A 20,218-nucleotide genomic window follows, 5' to 3' on the forward strand; every position below is an offset into this window, starting at 1 on the left:
AGTTGCTAATGCTATGTCTTTTAATTATACATAGCAGCAACTTGATTAATTTCCTCACTGTTTTATAAGATGCACTACAAAATTTCTTTTCCCCGCTAAAACGTATGTAATAATCCTAATGTTTAAATACAGTTTAAAGGGACAGCTGTTCCTTACAATAACTGTGATGATGCATTACAATCTTCTGTATGTTTCATCAGAAGTACATGGTACTATATTCATGTTTTCAAGAACCTGAACACAGAACACAGTATTTCTTGCCAAGTGATCTGGCCAAATAAAGGTATACGGAGTTTAGCATTTTCGTCTGGAAATTTAATTTTGGACAACACAGCTACCTTGGCTTTTTGTACTACTGCAGTGAATTTCTAGTTTGTTTGGAACTGCAACCTAGTTCATTAAACTGCTCATTAACTGAATCCCACATTCATTAATACCCATGGTGCAGTTAATCCCCTACTTAATCCTCCAGAATGTGATCCTCATATAAGAGTACATTAATGAATTGTACCAGTTTTAACCCATAGGAATTAATTTTAACATAATTGATACCATCTTAGATATTCCAAATGTAGATTCCAGATTAAAAAAAACCCCAAACATCCACAAAATATATACTATTTTATGTTTAAGAGAATGCTGCTAGCTCACTGAGCCTTTGGAATATACAGGATATAGATACTTTGCTTACAATACACTTCAAATTCCTCTGAGGAGAGGGTTGATGGGCATCTCCCAAGAGTATTCCTGCATACAAAGAGTTGGGAGTAGATAGCCTTTGTGGTCCCTTCCAATTTTAAGATTTTATTATTTTGAGGCAGCATCCACACTGCAGAAATGCAGTCTGACACCACTTTATCTGCCATTGCTCAATGCTATGAAATCCTGTGATCTGTAGTTTGGTGAAGCATCAGAACTCTTTGGCAGAGAATGCTCAAGACCTTTAAAACTACAAATCCCAGGATTTCATAATGTTGAAGCCATAGCATTTAAAGCAGTGTCAAACTGTATTATTTCTGCAGTGCAGATGCAGCCTATGATATCTTTGGCAATTGCAAATGGTTCAAAATTCAGCAAAAAAACAACAATTGGTAGGTGCTTGCATTCAGGACGAACTATTTGCTTTTAGAATGAAGTTACAAAGCTTGAACTACTGTGATGATATTTCAAGTCTTAAATAGTTTGGTTCAGGATATCTTAAGGATTCCTCCTCCCATACTGTCCTGCCTGTTCCCTAGGATCTGATGGAGAGACACACTGCTTTGACAGTTCTGGAATCATGGATGGCAGTACCCTAGGGTAAAAATGAGGTAGGTTTGTCTTGCATAATCATGTTAAGGAATTTGGCATGCATCAGGTACACATTTATTTCTATACTTCCTGACATGACCATGAATCAGTCCATTGAAAAATGTTATGTTGCATTTCTGTGTTCAGGCAGAATATTAAGTGAGGATTAGAGTGGATTAGGGTAGCTTTCTTCTCTATGGATATTTTTCAAAAGCAAACCAATTTGAAATGGGCAAACATCCTTTGAAATATCTCAAACAGGTCAAGCATTGTTTTAATGCAACAATTTATTTAGAATCCTAAAATCATAGAACTGGAAGAGACTACACGGGCCATCACATCCTATTTATTTATTTATGTATTTATTTATACATACTGCAAAATGCTTTAGAATTTGAATGACTGTTTTAATTTCCATTAAATGAAAGAAGGGGGGGAGAGGGAGAGATTTTCCCTTTGTTGCATTAAAACAGTGCTTATTTGCCCTGCAGAAAGGTCTGTTGTATTAGGCACTATTGTATTTAGCAGAAATGGCATATGATCACAATATGGTTCAGTGGAAGTGCCAGTGTCAAAGTAATTAGTGTATTTCTGCAACTTCTGTTTTCTTTGCCTGCAATAATAAGATACACTCTGCTAATAAATCAATGCACATCAATTATGGGCCTTGATAATGAGTGTGCAAAACAGCATAGTTCTTGCTATGAGAATGCGACCTTTATAAACATCTTTACTTTAAATATGCTGATATCCTTACTTTCTTTTTGAAAGTACAAGTCTCTAGCCCTTGTAAATAAGACTTGTAAATAAAATCCTTTAATTTCTGATACACCAGAAATTTTGTTACTTAGCAAAGGAACCAAGAGTGCCCTCTAATTTTTTAGACATCTGTGCTTCTTGGTTTTTCTGAATGAACCTGTGTCCTCAAGGTCTAGTTATGTAGGTCTGTCATTTTCTTAATCTCCCAGCAGCATCTCTCATGTTGATACTGTTGAGACCTTTTTATGTTGTGGGAAAAGCAGAATTGAGAGGAAAAATATGTATCTCCTCTCCAATAATACTAGAATTTGGGATTATCTAACTAACTAGTAGCAAGTTCACAACTAAGATACTCCTAAGTATAATTATCTATGGTTAATTTATAAACTGTGTTGTTAAGGAATGTGATGATTACCACAGTCTTAATTTGCTTTTAAGAGGAGATCATGTGAATATTTTTAAGGCAGATGAATAGAAATTAGCCACAAAGGATACCTTGATGCACTAGGTTCAGAGATAGTATGCCTCAGTCTGCTGTCTGCTTTGAACCACACAGTCAAGTCTGGCTGTTGCTCTCAAAGCCTATTTTGTGCTTCTCAAAAATATCTGGCCAATCAGATGATATGATCAATTGAGGACCTTCTTATGTTATAAAAATATAGTCTCCTATCAAATGAAACACCCTGATTTTTGGAATCTTAAGACAGGCAATGGAGAACTTCCCCTGAGGAACTACATCAGCCAGAACAGTGGCTACACAGGAGAGTCCCTTCTCTGATGAGGACCTCTAGTTATGCAATACTATACACCAAGAGGCATGTTTGGGACCCACTTTGATATCTTTTTGATAATAGGCAAAGACTTGGAGTCTTTTAAGCTTTTGAAGATATTATTGTATTACTGAAATCTTGACAAAAAATGTAGTCTTGGTTTAATGTAATGTTTAAGTCTTGTGTGTAATCACGCTGTTGCTTGTTATACTCACTGATGTGAATGAGTTGTTTAGATGGCTTCATCTAAACATGCTGCACTGAAGTACTTTATTATACAACAACTCAAATGCAAAAATGGTATAAATTGCAATTAAATAAGATTAATATTTGTTATCAAAGCAATTGCTGTCATTGGCTAAAAAGAATTTGCAGACTGAAAACAAGCCTTTAGCTCCTGTTTTGTCTCTTTCATCTTGGGTTTATTTTGGAACTTCTATTTCAAGTGGATATTACAATTTTTGAATGGCTCTAATGTTTTTTTTAAAAAATCTAACTTTAGTTTTTAACTTTACATTTCAGCATTGTTAACTGCCCTTAGTGCCTTCCCCTACTGCCAAATTTTAAGTATGTTAAATAAATAAATAAATAAATAAATAAAATTCATTCATAGGTTTATGAACCGATCACATTTTAATTTGCAGGCAAATTAATCAAAATTCATAAATAAGGTAATGGAATGATTCTATAGCTTTCCTGTAAATCAGAAGGCCAACATTTACAACAGTTACGTTTGTATTTCAATAAGTGACAAGGAGAAAAATGAAAGTTGCTATATATCTTATCCCAACAAAGAAGAGGTGAAAGAAAATGCAATTTTCTGAACGATGGATTACCATGGACCTGGAAGAATGTAAGCTGCTGCATGTGGAATGGCCCCCATAGAAGAACTACAAAAAGAAAAAATACATAACAATGGTGAAAAAAAATCAGTTAAAACAATTCAGTATGGAAACCAAGTGAAATAATGTACAGGTATGCATAAAACAATAAACAAATAAACAATTGCCTCCAAGCCTTCATTTGCTGAAACCTGCTATGAAGTTCTATTGTTTTGATATCCCTGGCATCACAGGAATCATTATCATTTTGTACCATCACCCAATCTGCGCCTAAATGTATAATATTCTAGGCGCTTTCAATAATTTGCAACAGTTCCAGATTCTGTATAGTTTTTTTTTTTAATGCTGGGCTTCAAATAGCAGGGAGCAATGAAGGAAATACAGTCCCCAACACACAAAACCTAAGATGCAATGAGCTTGATAACCTCAGCTTCTTTTCATGCTATGAAGCTGCATGCAAAACAGAGGCCAAGCAAACTAAGCAGTGATATGCCCGACTACCAAGGCAGTATTTTGAGACCACGAATAATGTTACTGAAGTATATTTAGCTTTAATCATGAAATCCAGGATGGACTTTGAAACTGATGTTGGTGTTCAAAATTACAGGGAAGAATATAACAGTGAAGACAGATAAACTGGATCCGAAACAAAACATTGTTATGATGCTCGCTCCTGTTCAAAGTCCTAGCTTACTTTCTCCAGGAACAACCTACTTCATTTTTGCTCCCCAAAATCTCAGTTTCTGTCCTCAATAAACTTCAGTGTTCTGTGCCCAAGACTGGATGGCCCTTGCGGTCTCTTCCAACTCTATGATTCTATGATTCTATAATTCTATGACTTCTCAATCTTCTACAAATCCTCCACTGGTTTTCCTCTGTGTGCTTGGGAGGAGGAGAGCTTGACCACATAAGTATCCACAATGAAAGAAGGGCCAGGTTGTAATGTAAAAGTAAGTAGGTTGTGGCTTCTTCAATCCTGGCTTGTTGCTGTGACCAAAAGACACAAGTCCAAACAAATCGTGGTTTGTAAGCCAGACACAAGCCACTATTAGAAGCCATGTTTTGTTGACGGATTATTAACCCTGGCTTCTTTAATGTATGACTTAATATATTTGAATCCAGAACCTATCTTATTCTTCAGGTAACAGGTTTACTGTGACATTGAGATGTTTCTTAGCGGAAGGACAGGTGACAAATACAAACAGCCAACATGTCATCTATGATTCATCTGACTATTTGGACTAACATATGAAGATACTGGATGGGTTGTTAGGCAAACATAGATTATTCTTCCAGACTTCATCATCCAGAGGTTTTGAAATCCCATTATCCCTGATCTTGTATCAAAGTTCAGCAAGTTGGTCTGTGCTTTCAAAAAACCAAGTAACGGAAAATTCAGAATGAATAACCACTGAAGGATGTCCAGTGTTTAGTGCCCATATACTACTATTTAGTACTATAAAGTGTAAACACCCCCCCCCACACTATTTTAGGATTCTACTTAAAGCAAAGATTACATAAATGTATAGGATGAGATGTTTCATTCAGTCTTTCTACCACCTCTCACTAAACCAGTCATTTTTTTAAAAAAAAAAACCATTAAAATGCTTTGCATCTTTAAAAATGTAATCTTATTTAAAATGGCTTACACTGCAGCTGTTACAACAGGAAATTTAGAGTGACCTCTAGTGGGCACTTGTATATTTTGATTTTGATTTTTACTGTACATTAAAGAAACTGAAGGGATGCAGAGGGACGTTGGGGGATATAGGATTTATAAAGGGACGGACCATGCATGAAAGAGTTGACATCAAAAGGAATCCTCTCTCTATCAAACTACTATCCATATCAGGTTAAGCATCCAAAATATCAAAATCTCCAAAATACGAAACTGGTTGAGAGAGTGATACCTTTCCTTTATGATAGTTTAGTGTACCCAAACTTTGTTCCATGCACAAAAATTATTTAAAATATTGTATAAAATTACTTTCAGGTTATGTGCATAAGATGTATATGAAACATAAATGAATTTAATTTTTAAAGTTATGTCCCATTTCCAATATATGTAAATATTTCAAAATCCAAGGGAAATAAATCCAAAATCTGAAACACTTCTAGTCCCAAGCGTTTTGGATAAGGGATACTCAACCTGTACCTCAATAGGAAAAGTAATTTTACACAGGGTTTCTATATAACTGATTAATTAGAGATACGTTAAATTAATATGCTTCAGTCTTAACTCTGCTGAGGTAAATCCCATCTGAAATACAAATAAGTAACTGGATGGGGGGGGGGGGAGTTAGTTCAGTGACATCACTGAGGTTCCCAGGTTAAATCCTCAGAACCCTTGAGTAGAGTCAAAAGGAAAAGATCTCTTTCTGAAAACTATGGGAGACACAGTGTAGAAACACTGAGCAAAACAGAACAATGACACCAGGCAAACCCATACAGAACACTGTATTCTAAGGAGCTTATTAAGTTGTATGTTGAGACTACAGCCCTAAAAAAAGTATGGCAATAATCTTAACTCCCAAACTGTGAATATCTACAGATCAGCATAGCATAAGCAATAAAGATTCACATCCACTAAGCACTACTTAATATACAATGGGCTTATGGTATTCGTTGGAATTTGGTTGTAGGGATTTGGTATTCCTGTGGATACCAACATGTGTGGATGTTCGTACCATTATATACAGTGGTAAAATGGCATATAAAATGGCAAAATCAAGGCTTGCTTTTGGGAATCTTCTTTTGACTATTTTTAAGCCACAGATAGTTGAATACGTGGATGCAGAATCTGTGAATATGGAAGGTTGACTGTACTTTTTATAGCCCTGATTTTGATACTGAGTAAACAGGCCACAGGGCATTCCAGCTAGTCCTGGAGTACCTAAATTATATTAAAAAATTCAAATACCTGATAGCCACATTCACATTTCACATATTTAAGAGGGCTAAATCCAATTGTTAACTCCCAAACCGAGTAGACCTTCTGAATCAATGGAACGTACCTAAGTGCCTTCTTGGTACATTCCTACTGATTCATTAGCTCTACTCCAGTTGGGGGTTGGGGCTAACATTTGGATTTAGGACTTAGAAACGTAATGCCTGGCATCCTGTTAGTGATGCTGTAAGTCATTTGCAACTCCCTCTCTCTCGGTAGTTGTAGAGCTCAGAATTCTGACCACACAACTCACATCCCCCCACAACTCATTTTGTAAAGCAGCACAACCCCACAACATGGCAATTTCCTTGTTACTGAAGGGTGGGGAGAATGAGCAAGGATCCCTGGAAGTCTCTGGGAATGCATGTCACAGTGCCTGCTGCAACAGAAAAATATCTGATTGCACCCTCCCACTCTTCAACAATATGGAAATGGTCATGCTGAAGGGGTTGCACTGCTTACAAGGTGAGTTTTTGAGAATAAAAAATCACCTCCCCACACACCCCAGGTTCTGTGTGATATGGCCCAGGAAAGGATGGTGCTATGTTAAAATTACCATCTGGTACAATATATATTTTAAAAAATAATAATAAAATGAGCACAAGGTACCAGGATAGCACTCTTGAATTAGTAACCTTGGAAACAGCCTGAGAACCCACGCTAGTAAGAGTAAGGCAATGAAAAATTCAAGCACTTCCTCCCTCTCTCTCTTTCTCTCTCACACACATACCGCATTAGTAATTCTCCACTCAGGTTCAAACAGCATGTGCTAGTGTGTATGCATGCATTCATTTCAATTGCACACAAGCAGTTATCAAATAGAAACATGCAGATTTGACAGCTTCATATGTATGTGTGCCACTGTCATTTCACCTGATCACTACTTTGCCTCCTATGTCTCTAGAATAAAAAGAAGAAGAAACAATAAAGCAGGTGCTGGAAACTAACAACAAAGCAAAAAACTAAGTACTGTAATCTCAAATTATTTCATTGCATAGTGACAATAGAGCAATAGAATAAGGACTCACTTGGCAGCAACTCATGAGCTACTACAAGTTGCCCTTTCACACTACACAGCTATAGCACTATTCCACTAATGTAATGGCTGCTTCCAATGGAAACTTGGGATTTATAGTTTGTTGAGGTGCTAGAGCTCTCTGGTTGAGAATTCTAAATGCCTCTATCAAAAAAGCCAATCTCAAGATTCCATGGGATGTTGCCAGGAAGTTAAACTGGAATTGTGTTATGATTGTAAAGCATGAAAAGATCCCTTGATTTCATTTTGGAAATGGAGTATGATAGGCTTTTGGTTTTTAAAGAATTACTGATACATGCTTAACATATATGGGCATGGTGGCTTAGGTGACCATCTCGTCTTCAGTCTCTCATGGTACATCAGATGCTGCTTTGGGAGGATTAAAGAGCAGCAGCCATGAGAGAAAGGTGGGATGGAAATCCATGGCAAATGTGGGAGGTTAAAGACAACCTTTTGGGTTTCTCTGCCAGAATGTGTTTTAAGAATCAGGAGAGCTTGAGTTAGGGGGAAATGTCTTTGTGTGGATGATGCAGGACTGCAGTTCAGCTGCCCTACTCATCATAACCAATGGTAAGAGATGATGGGAGCTACAATTCAACAATGTCTAGAGGGCCACACTACAACAGAAAGGCTTTGTTATTATTGTCTGCCTTCAAGTCATATCCAACTTGTGGCCATCCTAAGAAAAACCTATCATGAAGTTTTCTCTGTAAAGGAGGTTTGCTATTGCCTACTCCTGAGGCTGAGAGACTATGACTTGCCTACAGTCACTCAGTGGGTATCCATGGCCTAGTGGGGATTTGAACACATTAAATCAATGTGCTTTACCTACACTTTGACATAGTGTTCAGCAGCTGATTCTGTTAGTCTGTTCTGATGGAAATTAGCCATTGGATTTCCATGGATGAGCATGGATTTGAACACTGCTCTCCCAGAGCCCTAGTCCAGTGATGGCAAACCTATGGCACATGTGCCAGAGGTGGCACTCAGAGCCCTCTCTGTGGGCACATGTGCCGTTGCCCCAGCACAGAGTTTGTTATTATAAAGCCAGAGGGACATGACACTTTGTAATAAATAAGTGGAAGTTATTTATTAGTTTTGAACCTGAAGGTAAAAACAGAAATGTAGTTTCACCTGTTTCATCTCACTCTTCAGCCTAGTGATGCCACTTCTTTCTGTTTTAGTTGCTCCTGTATGTCCCATTTCATGAATGGATATAGCTGGGCTTGATGTAGAGGAATCAAGAGGACGCACTTGGGGGGAACAGGATAGAGAGGAACAGACAAGATATGCAAAAGTATTTGATACAAAAGTGTAACTTGTACAAGTGTTATCTTTAAATAATAATGAATGCTTTAAAATGTATATTACTGCTCCTTTCGACGCCAAACTCTTTCCCGCTGAGAATATGATGAAGGAGGTTTTTCATATCAAAGGGGCTTAGATTCATTAAGCTTTCAGAGGCTTCTTCACCTATATAAAAAAAAAAAAACCAGGAAAATCCTAAGTTGCAAATGCAACTGTCTTTAATATGAGAACATGTCAAAAGTACAGATCATTCTACCTGAATGAATGCTCCATTATTCTTTCTTGACTCACCAAATGAATGCCAATCACTGGCTTCAGCCTTTATTGGTTAATTTTTTTAAAAAATTGTTAATGTGATCTTTTTCACTTGGGCAATATTCATAGCTTTTTCCTTTGACAAGCCCACATAATTGTACTAGAAGGAAAAGGCATTACTATTTTGTATCAGTGGGAATAAACAGCATCATTTTTCTCTTTCTCTGCTACAGCAGCACTGCACCTTTGAGTCACAGATCTCAGGTTCATATTTAGAATCATAGCAAACAGCACTGTTGGCTTTGCAGCTCTTCTTGACCTGTTCCGAAAATTAGACATTTAGCTAAGTGGCATTCATTGTTAAATTAAAATTGACTAACTTGCTTGCTTCTCTGGGTTTTTCCATTCTTTAGACATTTAAACGTATGAAATATGCAGTGGATTTTCTCAAGGTGGTGTACAATGCAGAAATAAACAGCAAAAGAGCATTTGTAAAAAGTAGTTATCTATCTGATCCACAGAGAACAGCACATTTTGTCTCCATTTTCACATCTTTCTAGTATATAATTTTTTTTAAAAAAATCTATTTTAAAGCATGTTTGCAACTGCTTGGGGAGGATTGCTGCTTTTAACTGGATTTTTAACACCTTATTGTATTTTATTTTGCATTCATGTGAATTGCTTTAAGAGCTTTGGTTACAGGGAATTAACAGATTTCGGATGAAGCAAAGCAGAAGAATTAAAGCTGCAATCCTATGCTTATGTACCTGAGACTAAGTCCCACTGAATAATGTGGGACTTGTTTCTGAGTAAAATGGTTTAAGATTGCATTGTTAGAGCCTATGTGTTGCCCCAAATTCATCCTGATCTCCACCAGAGAACAAAAACAAACTCCAACAACCATTGATATTCCACTGGTTGCTACTGTATGCCTTCAAGTTGTTTCTGACTTATGGTGATCCTAAGATGAACCTTTCCCTGATAGATGACCTTAAGCCTTTGTAATAGAGTGTTTCATCTCCCTTATGTACAACCCTGTGTATTTATACATGTAGGTTCTTTGATTTATGCTCTGGACCATATAGCCCCTAGAAGAGAGATTATACCCAGGAAGGTAAATGTGTTCATTAGAAAAATTGTTCTCTTTAATTTCTGATGTTGCATAAAGTCTTATTATTGTTGCTCATACATATTCAAATACTCTCGGTCATTGTTGAATATTTAGATGTTGCTATCAATGTATGTCTTGTTCTTGTTTGCAAGTGAACAAAAAAAAAACATTTAAAAGAAATGGGAACAGAAAAGACAACTGATATAAACTACAGCCACCAGTCAGTCACAAGCAATGAGCAGGAGGTGCAGAGGGACATAAATTACAGTAAATTAGCAGTGCAACTGACAATTGTTTTTAAGAAAATAGTGGAACACAGAAACTTGCTCTCTGATTTGCCTACCAGTGTGATAGCACCATCTCCATTTTATCCTCTCAGACTCTGATGAACTTCAGAATTCCTCCTTTGTACTGCCCTAAAATCTACAGTCTCTGCTCTCACCCTCCCAATCATTTTTATAATAATCCTACTCCAGAGTTTTCTGTAAGTGGAACTTCAGTTGTGGCTTGCATCTATTTTTATTGCTGAGTTGTAGCAAAGAGATCCGCCTTACCTGAACAATTCAAGCTGCGAGCAAGTTCTGTTGCCATCACTTGAATAATGAGCCCAATGCGGAGCCTGAGCATCTCTGCAAAGAGACTGGGCTGTGATCGGACGTACATAGCCAAGTAGACCATGATTTCCTATCAAGGGAAGTGGGGGGGGGGGGGGGGAAGAGAGAACAAGCACTAACTTTAAATGTTCTCACTTGGTTTATGAAATGCAACACTATGAGAAGTACAATCCTGAAAATGCAAGAAATGCTTCTTTCCATGTTACCTGTGTAAGGACTGCTATGCTGATATCGTGGCCACTGGCTTCATAGATGAGTTTTGTAAGCTCCTCAGGTGGCAGTGGGCTAAAAAGAAATGAACCAATAAATAAAAATTGCATGGGCAATGCTTTGGGCACTCAGGAACGAAGGTCCAGAAGACACTGCAGAAACAATCCAGTTCGCTATCACTTTAACTGCCCTGGCTCAATGCTAGGGAATTTTGGGAATTGTAGTTTTGTGAGACATTTAGCCTTTTCTGTCAGAAAAAGCTCTGGTGCCACAAAAAACTACAATTCCCAGGATTCCCTAGCACTGAATCGGCAGTTAAAGCAGTCTCAAACTGGATTATTTCCACAGTGTGTTTTGGACCGAAGTCCAGCCAGCAATTCCAGCCACCCTACCTCAGCACAGACAACATTCCATGATTTAAACTATGATCAGGTAATGCCATCAAATACAATGTCCAAAAAGTGCTCATAATGATAGCTTCTAGAATATAATGTGGCTCAAAGATGAGCCCAGTCTAGAATTTACAGGTGTCAAATATATTCTGAATGGATGCTATATAGTCTTGAAACTGTCTTCAGCTATTTCACCTCTGGCAAGGTGAAATTTGTGTACTAATTTCTCAAACAATGCAAGGGTCCAAACAACGATTAATGTCTAAACAAATGTCTGTCTAACTAACAAGAAATTTTCTATAATGTTTTTTATTGTAGTGTTGTCCTAAAGGACAAAGTTAGCAGTTTGGGAGTGCTTCTGGACTCGTCTCTACAGTTGTCATCTCATGTGGAGGCGGTGGCCAGGAGTGCTTGGTACCAACTTTGGTTGATACGCCAGCTGCGTCGCTACCTGGCCCAGAGGGATCTTGAAGCAGTAGTACATGCTCTGGTATCCTCTTGCTTAGACTTCTGTAATGCGCACTACATGGGGCTACCTTTGTACCAAGTTTGGAAGCTTCAATTAATCCAAAATGCTGCAGCTAGATTGGTCACGGGAACATTTAGATCAGACCATATCACTCCACTATTAAAATCTTTACATTGGCTGCCAATCAGCTTCTGGGTGCAATATAAAGTGTTGGTCATTACCTTTAAAGCTCTATAAGGCTTGGGTCTGAGTTACTTAAGGGAATGCCTCTCCCTACACAATCCGCCCCGCATGCTTAGAATATCAGGGAAGAATCTACTGGAATACACGAAAACCAGATGAGTTACAACTTCCCATAAAGCTTTCACAGCCGCAGCCCCTGAACTATGGAACACCTTGCCAGAAGAGATCTGCCTTATTACTACACTGGAAGCCTTTAAGAAGGCACTTAAGACAGATCTCTTCCGGCGGACCTATCCATTTGATCTGCTATTATTGATCCTAAAGAACACCCCCACTTCCAACTCAATAGTATGGGAACAGACGACAATTGGATATTTTAATGATTGGTTAGCAATATTGCTGACCGTTTTATTGTTTGTAGTTTTAAATAACATTGTATTTGCATTTTGTATTGTTGATTTTTTATTATTATTATTATTATTATTATTTTGCTGTAATCCCACCTCGATCTGCAGGGAGAGGAGGGAAATATAAATTACATTTATTATTATTATTATTATTATTATTATTATTGTCATTCGTCTTGGAAAATTATTTCATTGATCTCCTTGCAAAAAAGACCACCAAACTTTATTAGCCTGCCAAAATAATAATAGTAATAGTAATAATAATAACAACAACAACCAGCCTGCTAAGGGGCAAATAACCTGTGTAATGTAATGTGGTGTTTGGATAAATATACGACTTCTATACGACAGCTGGAAACAGAGAAAGATGACTCTCCCCCACTGACATGGTGGCAGCAACAATTTTTCTTTAAAGTACTTCCTCAGTTTTCCTTTAAAGCAATGTGCACAATAGTACATGCCTCATTTCCAACTCTGCAACTGCCAGAAGAGCTATAGCTTGAAAAATGCTCCCCAAAGAGCTAGTCAGTTTGAAGCAATCCCATCTAAAAATTGGGATGGGGGGAGAATCACTGTGGCCATTCAGCAGAACTAGGAGGGGGAGCAATGTTTGCATCCCAGTAATGGCCCACCCCTATGTAAAAACAAAAAAGATGATATAATTCCCAGAAAAGGCTGATTTATCCATAATGCATCTCAATCCAGTTACCCTGGATTAAATTGCAGTTACACAGCAGAAAGAATGGGACCCAATAGATCCATGTTATTCTTTGTGCACTAAATGATAACCATGCTGTTGCTAATAAAGTTTCTTTTATTCTTCATGCCTTGTGGCACTGTTCTTGCTTCCCAAGTGTTTAACAAACTTGCTGAGGTCTAATGTAATCCCTGTGCTGCACCCAGTATTGTAGAGACAATCCAAAATACTACTTTTACTACACCTCTGCCACAAAATCCTAAATACAGTGGACCCTTGTTATACGCTCGAGTTTGGTTCCAAGATCCCCCGTGGAAAACAAAATCTGTGGACGCTCAAGTACCATTAAATGTAATGACATAGCAAAGTGGTGTCCCTTATAAAAAATGGAAAATCAAGGTGTGATATTTGAAAGTTATACTTTTTTTGAAAATTTTCAAACCGTGAATGCTTGAATCCGTGAATAAAAAAATGTGTGTATAAGAAGGGCCGACTGTATATCTTTGCCTCAAAATATCCTCTAGTATATAGGGTCATATGTATTCGGAATGTAATGTTTCAGCTTAATTTTTAGACAAAGAAAATCAAAACAAACTCAAAAGTAGGGTGAGAAGCAATGCCACAGTTTGAGAGCAATATGTTAACTATTGGGGGGTTTTTGTGGGTTTTTTGGGCTGCGTGGCTATGTTCTGGAAAAGTGATGTTTTGCCTGCATTTGTGGCTGGCATCTTCAGATGCAGGTGAAACATCATTTTTCCAAACCATGGCCACATAGCCCCAAAAAACTGCAAAAAACTATGGATGCTGCCATGAAAGTTTTCAACTTTACAATATGTTCACTTACGCAATAATTGTTTTTTCACGAGGTTCAGGAGGCAGACCAACAGTTAGTTGCTTCTGATGTGAAAGGAGGTCTGTGCAAGCCTAGCACGGGATAAAAAAGGAGCAAGCAAAGGCAGTAGGTTCATTATACAGCAACCAAAACAGTCTATTAATTTGGATTACATTACATTTCAATAACATTTTTTTAAAAAAACAGAGTTTAGGAAAGTTATTTTTTCAGACTTCAGCTCCCAGAACATCCCAGCAAGCATGGCTAATGCCATGCTTTTCCAAGTTTGGAAAACAACGCTTCTGTAGTTATTCCATGTAGTTATTTCTGGATGCACTCTTCTCTCTGTTTGGAAGAGCTTGGAAAAATTACTTTTTGGACTACAACTGCCAGAATATGACTAGCTTAGCCAAATGCCATTGATATGGCTCTCCAGAGGTTGTTCGACTGCAATGCCCAGTAGTCCCAACCAGCACAGTCAATGGTGAGGAATGTTGAGAGCTAGAGAGCTGCCTCATACACATGATACTCTTACATTAGGCACAGGTATCTGTTAAAATATAGAACTAATTTATATTAAAAAAAATAAAATAAACCAAATGCCCATTATCAGTGGCATACCCACATGTGGTATCACCTGGTGGGGTCCGCATCTCCTCATACCCTCTAGTGATGCCACTGCCCATTATTTCAGTAACCTAGGAATGTTCCCTCCCCTGTTTCAGGCAGAGAGGAGAGGAACTGGAAAGGGCTATTGAGGTAGGCAACTGAGTGCTCTCAAGACATTTTTGACTACAAGTTCCATAATCCCTAACAGCTGGCCAGGCTAACTGCAGCCATTAGGATTTTTAGTCCAAAATCAGAAATGCACCAAGTTGCCTAACCCTGGTCAAAGATATATACTTGTTTTGTACCTCAGCCAGGACCTCCACTCTTTTTTTTAGTATGCCAGAAATATAGCGAATCAATCCCCATTCTTGGTTCAGGCCTGCTTTGCTGTAGAGCTCATTGAGGAGGCAATGAACTGTGACTCCACCTTGACCATAGAGCTGTGTTTCCCAGTCAAGACCTCTTAAGACAGAGAGAGAGAGAGAGAGAGAGAGAGAGAGAGAGAGAGAGGTGACATTAGTGGTTACATATATTTTTCAGAAAAGCTGCAAACACATTGAGATATTTTCTTCAGAGAGACTAGGGAAATAGCTGAAAGCTCCTTCCTGAAATTTACAAAATTTTTGAAGTCACTTGACAAATCAAGTCAGATTAAATATTAATAGGTTTCTGACATTTAACTTCCCACAGTCCCTTTGAAAACCCCAGCAAGCTGTTCTTGATTAGGCACATGAACAATTCAATGAAGCCGAGAGCATTACTCATTGCTCCAGTGTTGAACAGGCACTTGAACACTTTCTCCATTCATGTTCAAAAGATCTTTGCTTGAATGTAGCCCCAAATCCCAAAATAGCAACACAAGAGAACAATAAGTAGCTGTAACACTTTAATTGTGTACTGTGCTGTCAGGTGGAATGGCCAGTTCCACAAATTAGCATGGAATATTTGAATAAAAACCAGGTGTCACTTCAAATTATTTTATAGTGGTGTTAAAAAGCAAAAGTTCTGGAACATGATTTATAGATAAATTAATTTGAAGGCTATAACTTCAGGGGCCAGCAGGCATTAAACTTTTTTACTGGCTGAGAAGAACGAAAAAGATCTCCACAAAGCCTCTGCAGGCACATATCTGCTCCCAACCATGAAAGGGCAGAGGAAAACAGTGTGGTTGCAGCTGTCAGGTTCATGTGTAAAAGCAATCTCACATTAAATAAACATGGCTTGGTTCTTTTTCTTCCTGCAAACACCACAGTTAAAAAAATAAATTCAGAAATGTTTATGAAATATAAAAAGAAACGTACTTTAATAGATACAAGATGTATAATATATCCGCCTGGTCATGTAAAGTAGAACATTCCTTTAGCTGCCCAACTAATTTCTCACAGTCCAAATCTCCATGTGCATCCCTGGGCAAATGAAGAATATTTGGAGAATGCTGAAGAGCATTTGCCCCTGGCTCCTGTTAATCAAAGACAAGCATCAAATGACCAAAAGTCAAAATGGCCTGAACATGAAAGCCTGCTCCATAACTCATTAGCTCTGGTTGAACTCCAGCGAACGTGAGGGGCATAGAAATGTAGTTAAACACTAGAAAAAGATTTTTATCATATCAGCCAGATATCTGGGAAGCTCAAAGTTGGGTTAAGATGTTGTGGTTTTCTTTTGCTCACCCTCTGATCCCTGACACTGTCCTCCCTCCTTCTACAGTCAAGTTGGGATGTGTAATATATTTTAAAAATTGATGCATTTACCAAAATAAAATAAAATAAAATAAAATAAAAATAAGAAAATGTCATAACCATAAACATTAAAAGAAGCCAGATACATCTCTAGAGTAAATAAACAAATAAATAAAAATTAATGTTTTTATAATTGGGAGGAGAGATGGGGTTTTGCAGGTTTTAATTGTATTTCTTAAATTGTATGTTATTTTATTACTGTAATCCATTTTGATTCCTTTTGAGAAAAAGCAGAATATAAATAAATACTATTATTATTATTAAAAAGATGGAAAATCTTATTCAAAGTGCTGATATTACCTATATACAGCCTAACTGTTATCTCTCTTTATGGACTTGCCCAAGTTATGAGAATGTCAGGGGAGGACTATCATTCCCACTACTGTCACAGGCAATATCTGTGAAACACGTGAGAGGGCCTTTGTGGTGGCTGCTCCCAATCTGTGGAACTCCTTCCCATGGAAATATAGGCTGCCTCCCTCTCTGCAGGCTAAGGGCTTTTTTATTTATGTTATTTGTAAGTACCCTTGGATCCCATAATGAAATAAAAGCAGGATATACACGAAATAAACACAAATAAAATTGCATGTAAATTCTATTAAGTTGAAAACACAGGTAGTGCCTGCTTCCATTTCTTCATATTGCTATGAATTATTTCTTTCCAGAAAGTAACATTAAGAGCTTGGAATCAACTAGTTACATGTATTTCATTCATTTTTGTGTTACCTAAGGCAGAGTTATAGTGTACCTAACTAGAGTTATAATGTAACAAGGGATACTTTCATAATTAATAAATTAGAACATAGTTCTATGATTATATTATTCTAATGTAATATAGCTAAAATAAAATATAAATAGTACCTTCCCTCTCAGACTAAATCTGAGCATGGCACTACTTTTCTAAACACACACACACACACACACACACATATATATGAGAGATACTGTGATCATTGTAATGCTATACTACTAAAGAAAGACAGCTAAATTGTTTATCCTTGAGCTGTGGTTTGATGTCCCTATGCTTTTTTCACCCAAGTGCAGTATTTACCGTGATAAAAACAGCCTCTACCTAATGAAGAGTCAGTCTTAGTTGTGGCTTTTAAAGCCACCTATCCTGAACAACAGCTGTTTACAGTTTGGGGTTAAACACAAGAGAATGATAAACATATGTTTGTCACATGCTCTGAAATAGAACAGAGTGGATATGACAAGGAAAGGTACATTGATGACTTATTCCAAAGAAGAAAAGATTGCAATGTATTTTTAGGGTGTGAGTCTGAATCATAGCTGCTTTTTTATACTGCACACCCCTCGAAAGTGAACTGTGTGCCAACTATTCAGTTTTACAGAAGTAATCTTTCTGGCCTTAAGGAATCATTATAGATCCTCACCAGAGTTCTTAGAATCTGAGTATCTGTCTTTAGTGGTTGGCTTGCCTGAAAGCAAGGAATTAATAGCTTGCGCATGCATTGGTCCACCTTTTTATCATGAAGGAAACAGTGTTCTAAAAGCCATCACTGCTCCATTAATTGATTAACGGATTGGCTTTTTAGCAACAGACTAAGAGTGCCACTATTTTCTCACATCTTAGCAACAGAAGAAGTTTCATCTTCTTTTTATGCTTAACATCCAGACCTGGACCAAGACATTTTCCTGTGTGACGCAAAGGGCAAGATGGTGCTATCCTCCAAGTTCACAGAAGCTGAATGAAATGGCAGATGAATAATATTTCAACACACTAGCAATGGAACAATGCCACCCACCAAGCCTGAGGGAGATGGATTGTTTAGGAGGCCAGGTCAGGTTGTACAGCATAGGCAACCCATTTCTCCAATAGGACTCCTAGAAAGTTTATGAGGAACATGTGGGAGATTGTCACTGTTTTTCTTCACATGTGCTGCCTGAGGTAAATGTCTCACTCTGTCTAATGGTAGGGCTGACCCTAATAAAAAGCCATATTGAGAACACATTTTGGCAAGAGCAATTCTAATTCAATAACAATTCTGAATCTTGCACAATTAAAATGAAGCTTAAAGCTTTTTAGGTACTTTTTTCTCTTTCAAGGCCAAAGCTTTCTGAAAAAGAATCACTACACTTTGCAAATCTAACTATTATAGCAAGTTACCTTGTCCACCAGTGGATGTGGAGAGTCAACTAGGTTTAGAGATTTCCGATGGGTGTTTAAAACCTTTGTAGGCAAAGACATTGAAACATCTGAAAAGGAAACAAACGAGACCATTCTGTGTCTACAGAAGCACTACAGTAAAAATCCAAAGTCTTCCAGAATTCAAAACATAAAATGATAGTGAGGATCTAATAATATGACACAGTTAAATGTGTGTCATATGATTGCCACTGGACTTTTCCTCAAGAGAACCTAATTAAAGAGATTTTAAAAGCAGATGCAAGAAGTGGAGTAATAGTCATGCATCACTTTTAAGTCTGCTCATAATCAGATATTTCTGTGTAGCATGCAGCTAGGCAAAGAAAGCAGTTTTTCCCACTTAAAATCAGATCACTGGTGTACACTCTGGAAAAAGATAACATATTAATATATAAAATTTTTGTAATGTCAGCTTACTTTCATTTGCCACTGGAAAAAATGCTAATCATCAGGTATATGTACTCCCAGATATGTCCATATAATTTCAATTTTCACCTTGGCCACATTCACACACAATGCTAAAATTCAGTTTAATATTACATGCAAGACCCGAAGAGATGAGTGGGACCCAATTTTAGGGATTATGGCACCATTTTGTTTTGCTGTCCCAGAACTGTGGCTTATTGTGCTTTCTTGTCTAGGTAACATAGAGCCTGTACACACTGGCCTGAAAGGCCAGATGGGGGTCAGAGTCAGGGTGTAGCGTCTCCACAACACATGCCCAGGCTCCACCCCCAGTGTGCCATGATGCTGCGTGCCACACCATAAGGCACATGGCATGACAGCGTTCGTCTGGCGCTGCATCCACACGAGGCAGCCCCAAAGGAGTGCCATATAGCCACACCACTGTGGCTATTGTGCCTTTTTCATGACGCAAAAAATAGCCACTTTTTGCAGCTCCTTTTCCTGCCCTGCACTGTTGCACTGGAGGACCTAGAGATTCCTAGAGAGGTGTTCTTTCAGGTAAAAACAGTGTTTTTGTTATTTGCGGTTTTTCTATATTCACGGGGGTCTTGCTCCACTAACCCCAGCGAATATGGAGGAACAACTGTAGATGCATATTGTTGGCATTATCCATGAAATGTCATGCTCATTAGCAGTGATTATGGATTGCAAAAAAAAAAAAAAAAAAACCCCTGAAAGTAAATTGCCCAATCTGAATACTGTATATGCCTTACTATCAACCCCGATCACAGAACTTTGTTTAGTAGTGAGATATTATTTATACTATTATCAGAAAGCAGTATACTTTGTAAGAATAATACCATAATAGCACCTGACAAAAATAATTAGTGTGGGATAACTTTTCTTGGTCATAATAGCATTTGGCATTTATAGATGTCCCATCTGTGGAAAAAATGGGAAATGGTGCAGAAACTTACTTGGAACATCCAGTCCCTTTGTCTTGGCCATGATTGACAGAATTTCTCTAGTAGAATGAGCAGCACTAAACACACAGGATGAGCCAGAGACTTTTGTGACCGGAGGCAAGTATGATTTGAGAGCAGTACTCTGTAACATGTTGTGTATATACTGGTCCAGTTCATCCTGGCTTTCTGTGAAGACATGCAAAGGAAGAAA

At 37.8% G+C, this 20,218-nt stretch overlaps 1 protein-coding gene across 3 annotated transcripts in view; it reads right to left on the reverse strand.

Moving 5' to 3' along the window:
* The window catches only part of PHKA2 (phosphorylase kinase regulatory subunit alpha 2), a 74,088-nt gene that overhangs the window by 18,501 nt on the left and 35,369 nt on the right, over positions 1-20,218 (reverse strand). The window contains exons 20-30 of one of the 3 annotated variants that reach the window (XM_089511699.1): positions 20,020-20,193; positions 18,599-18,687; positions 16,033-16,190; positions 15,037-15,193; positions 14,135-14,214; positions 11,139-11,217; positions 10,873-11,002; positions 9,016-9,117; positions 8,779-8,897; positions 7,482-7,508; positions 3,656-3,709 (exon numbers count right to left, since the gene is read on the reverse strand). In XM_089511699.1, coding sequence (XP_089367825.1) covers positions 3,656-3,709; positions 7,482-7,508; positions 8,779-8,897; positions 9,016-9,117; positions 10,873-11,002; positions 11,139-11,217; positions 14,135-14,214; positions 15,037-15,193; positions 16,033-16,190; positions 18,599-18,687; positions 20,020-20,193 — 1,169 coding nt within the window. The remainder of the gene's footprint in view (positions 1-3,655; positions 3,710-7,481; positions 7,509-8,778; positions 8,898-9,015; positions 9,118-10,872; positions 11,003-11,138; positions 11,218-14,134; positions 14,215-15,036; positions 15,194-16,032; positions 16,191-18,598; positions 18,688-20,019; positions 20,194-20,218) is intronic. The other 2 variants (XM_089511700.1, XM_089511701.1) reach the window with 2 other exon arrangements.

The sequence above is a fragment of the Sceloporus occidentalis genome, unplaced genomic scaffold (genome assembly GCF_023333645.1).
Source record: "Sceloporus occidentalis isolate IW3139 unplaced genomic scaffold, rSceOcc1.0.p SCAF_2, whole genome shotgun sequence".
Lineage (NCBI taxonomy): Eukaryota > Metazoa > Chordata > Lepidosauria > Squamata > Phrynosomatidae > Sceloporus > Sceloporus occidentalis.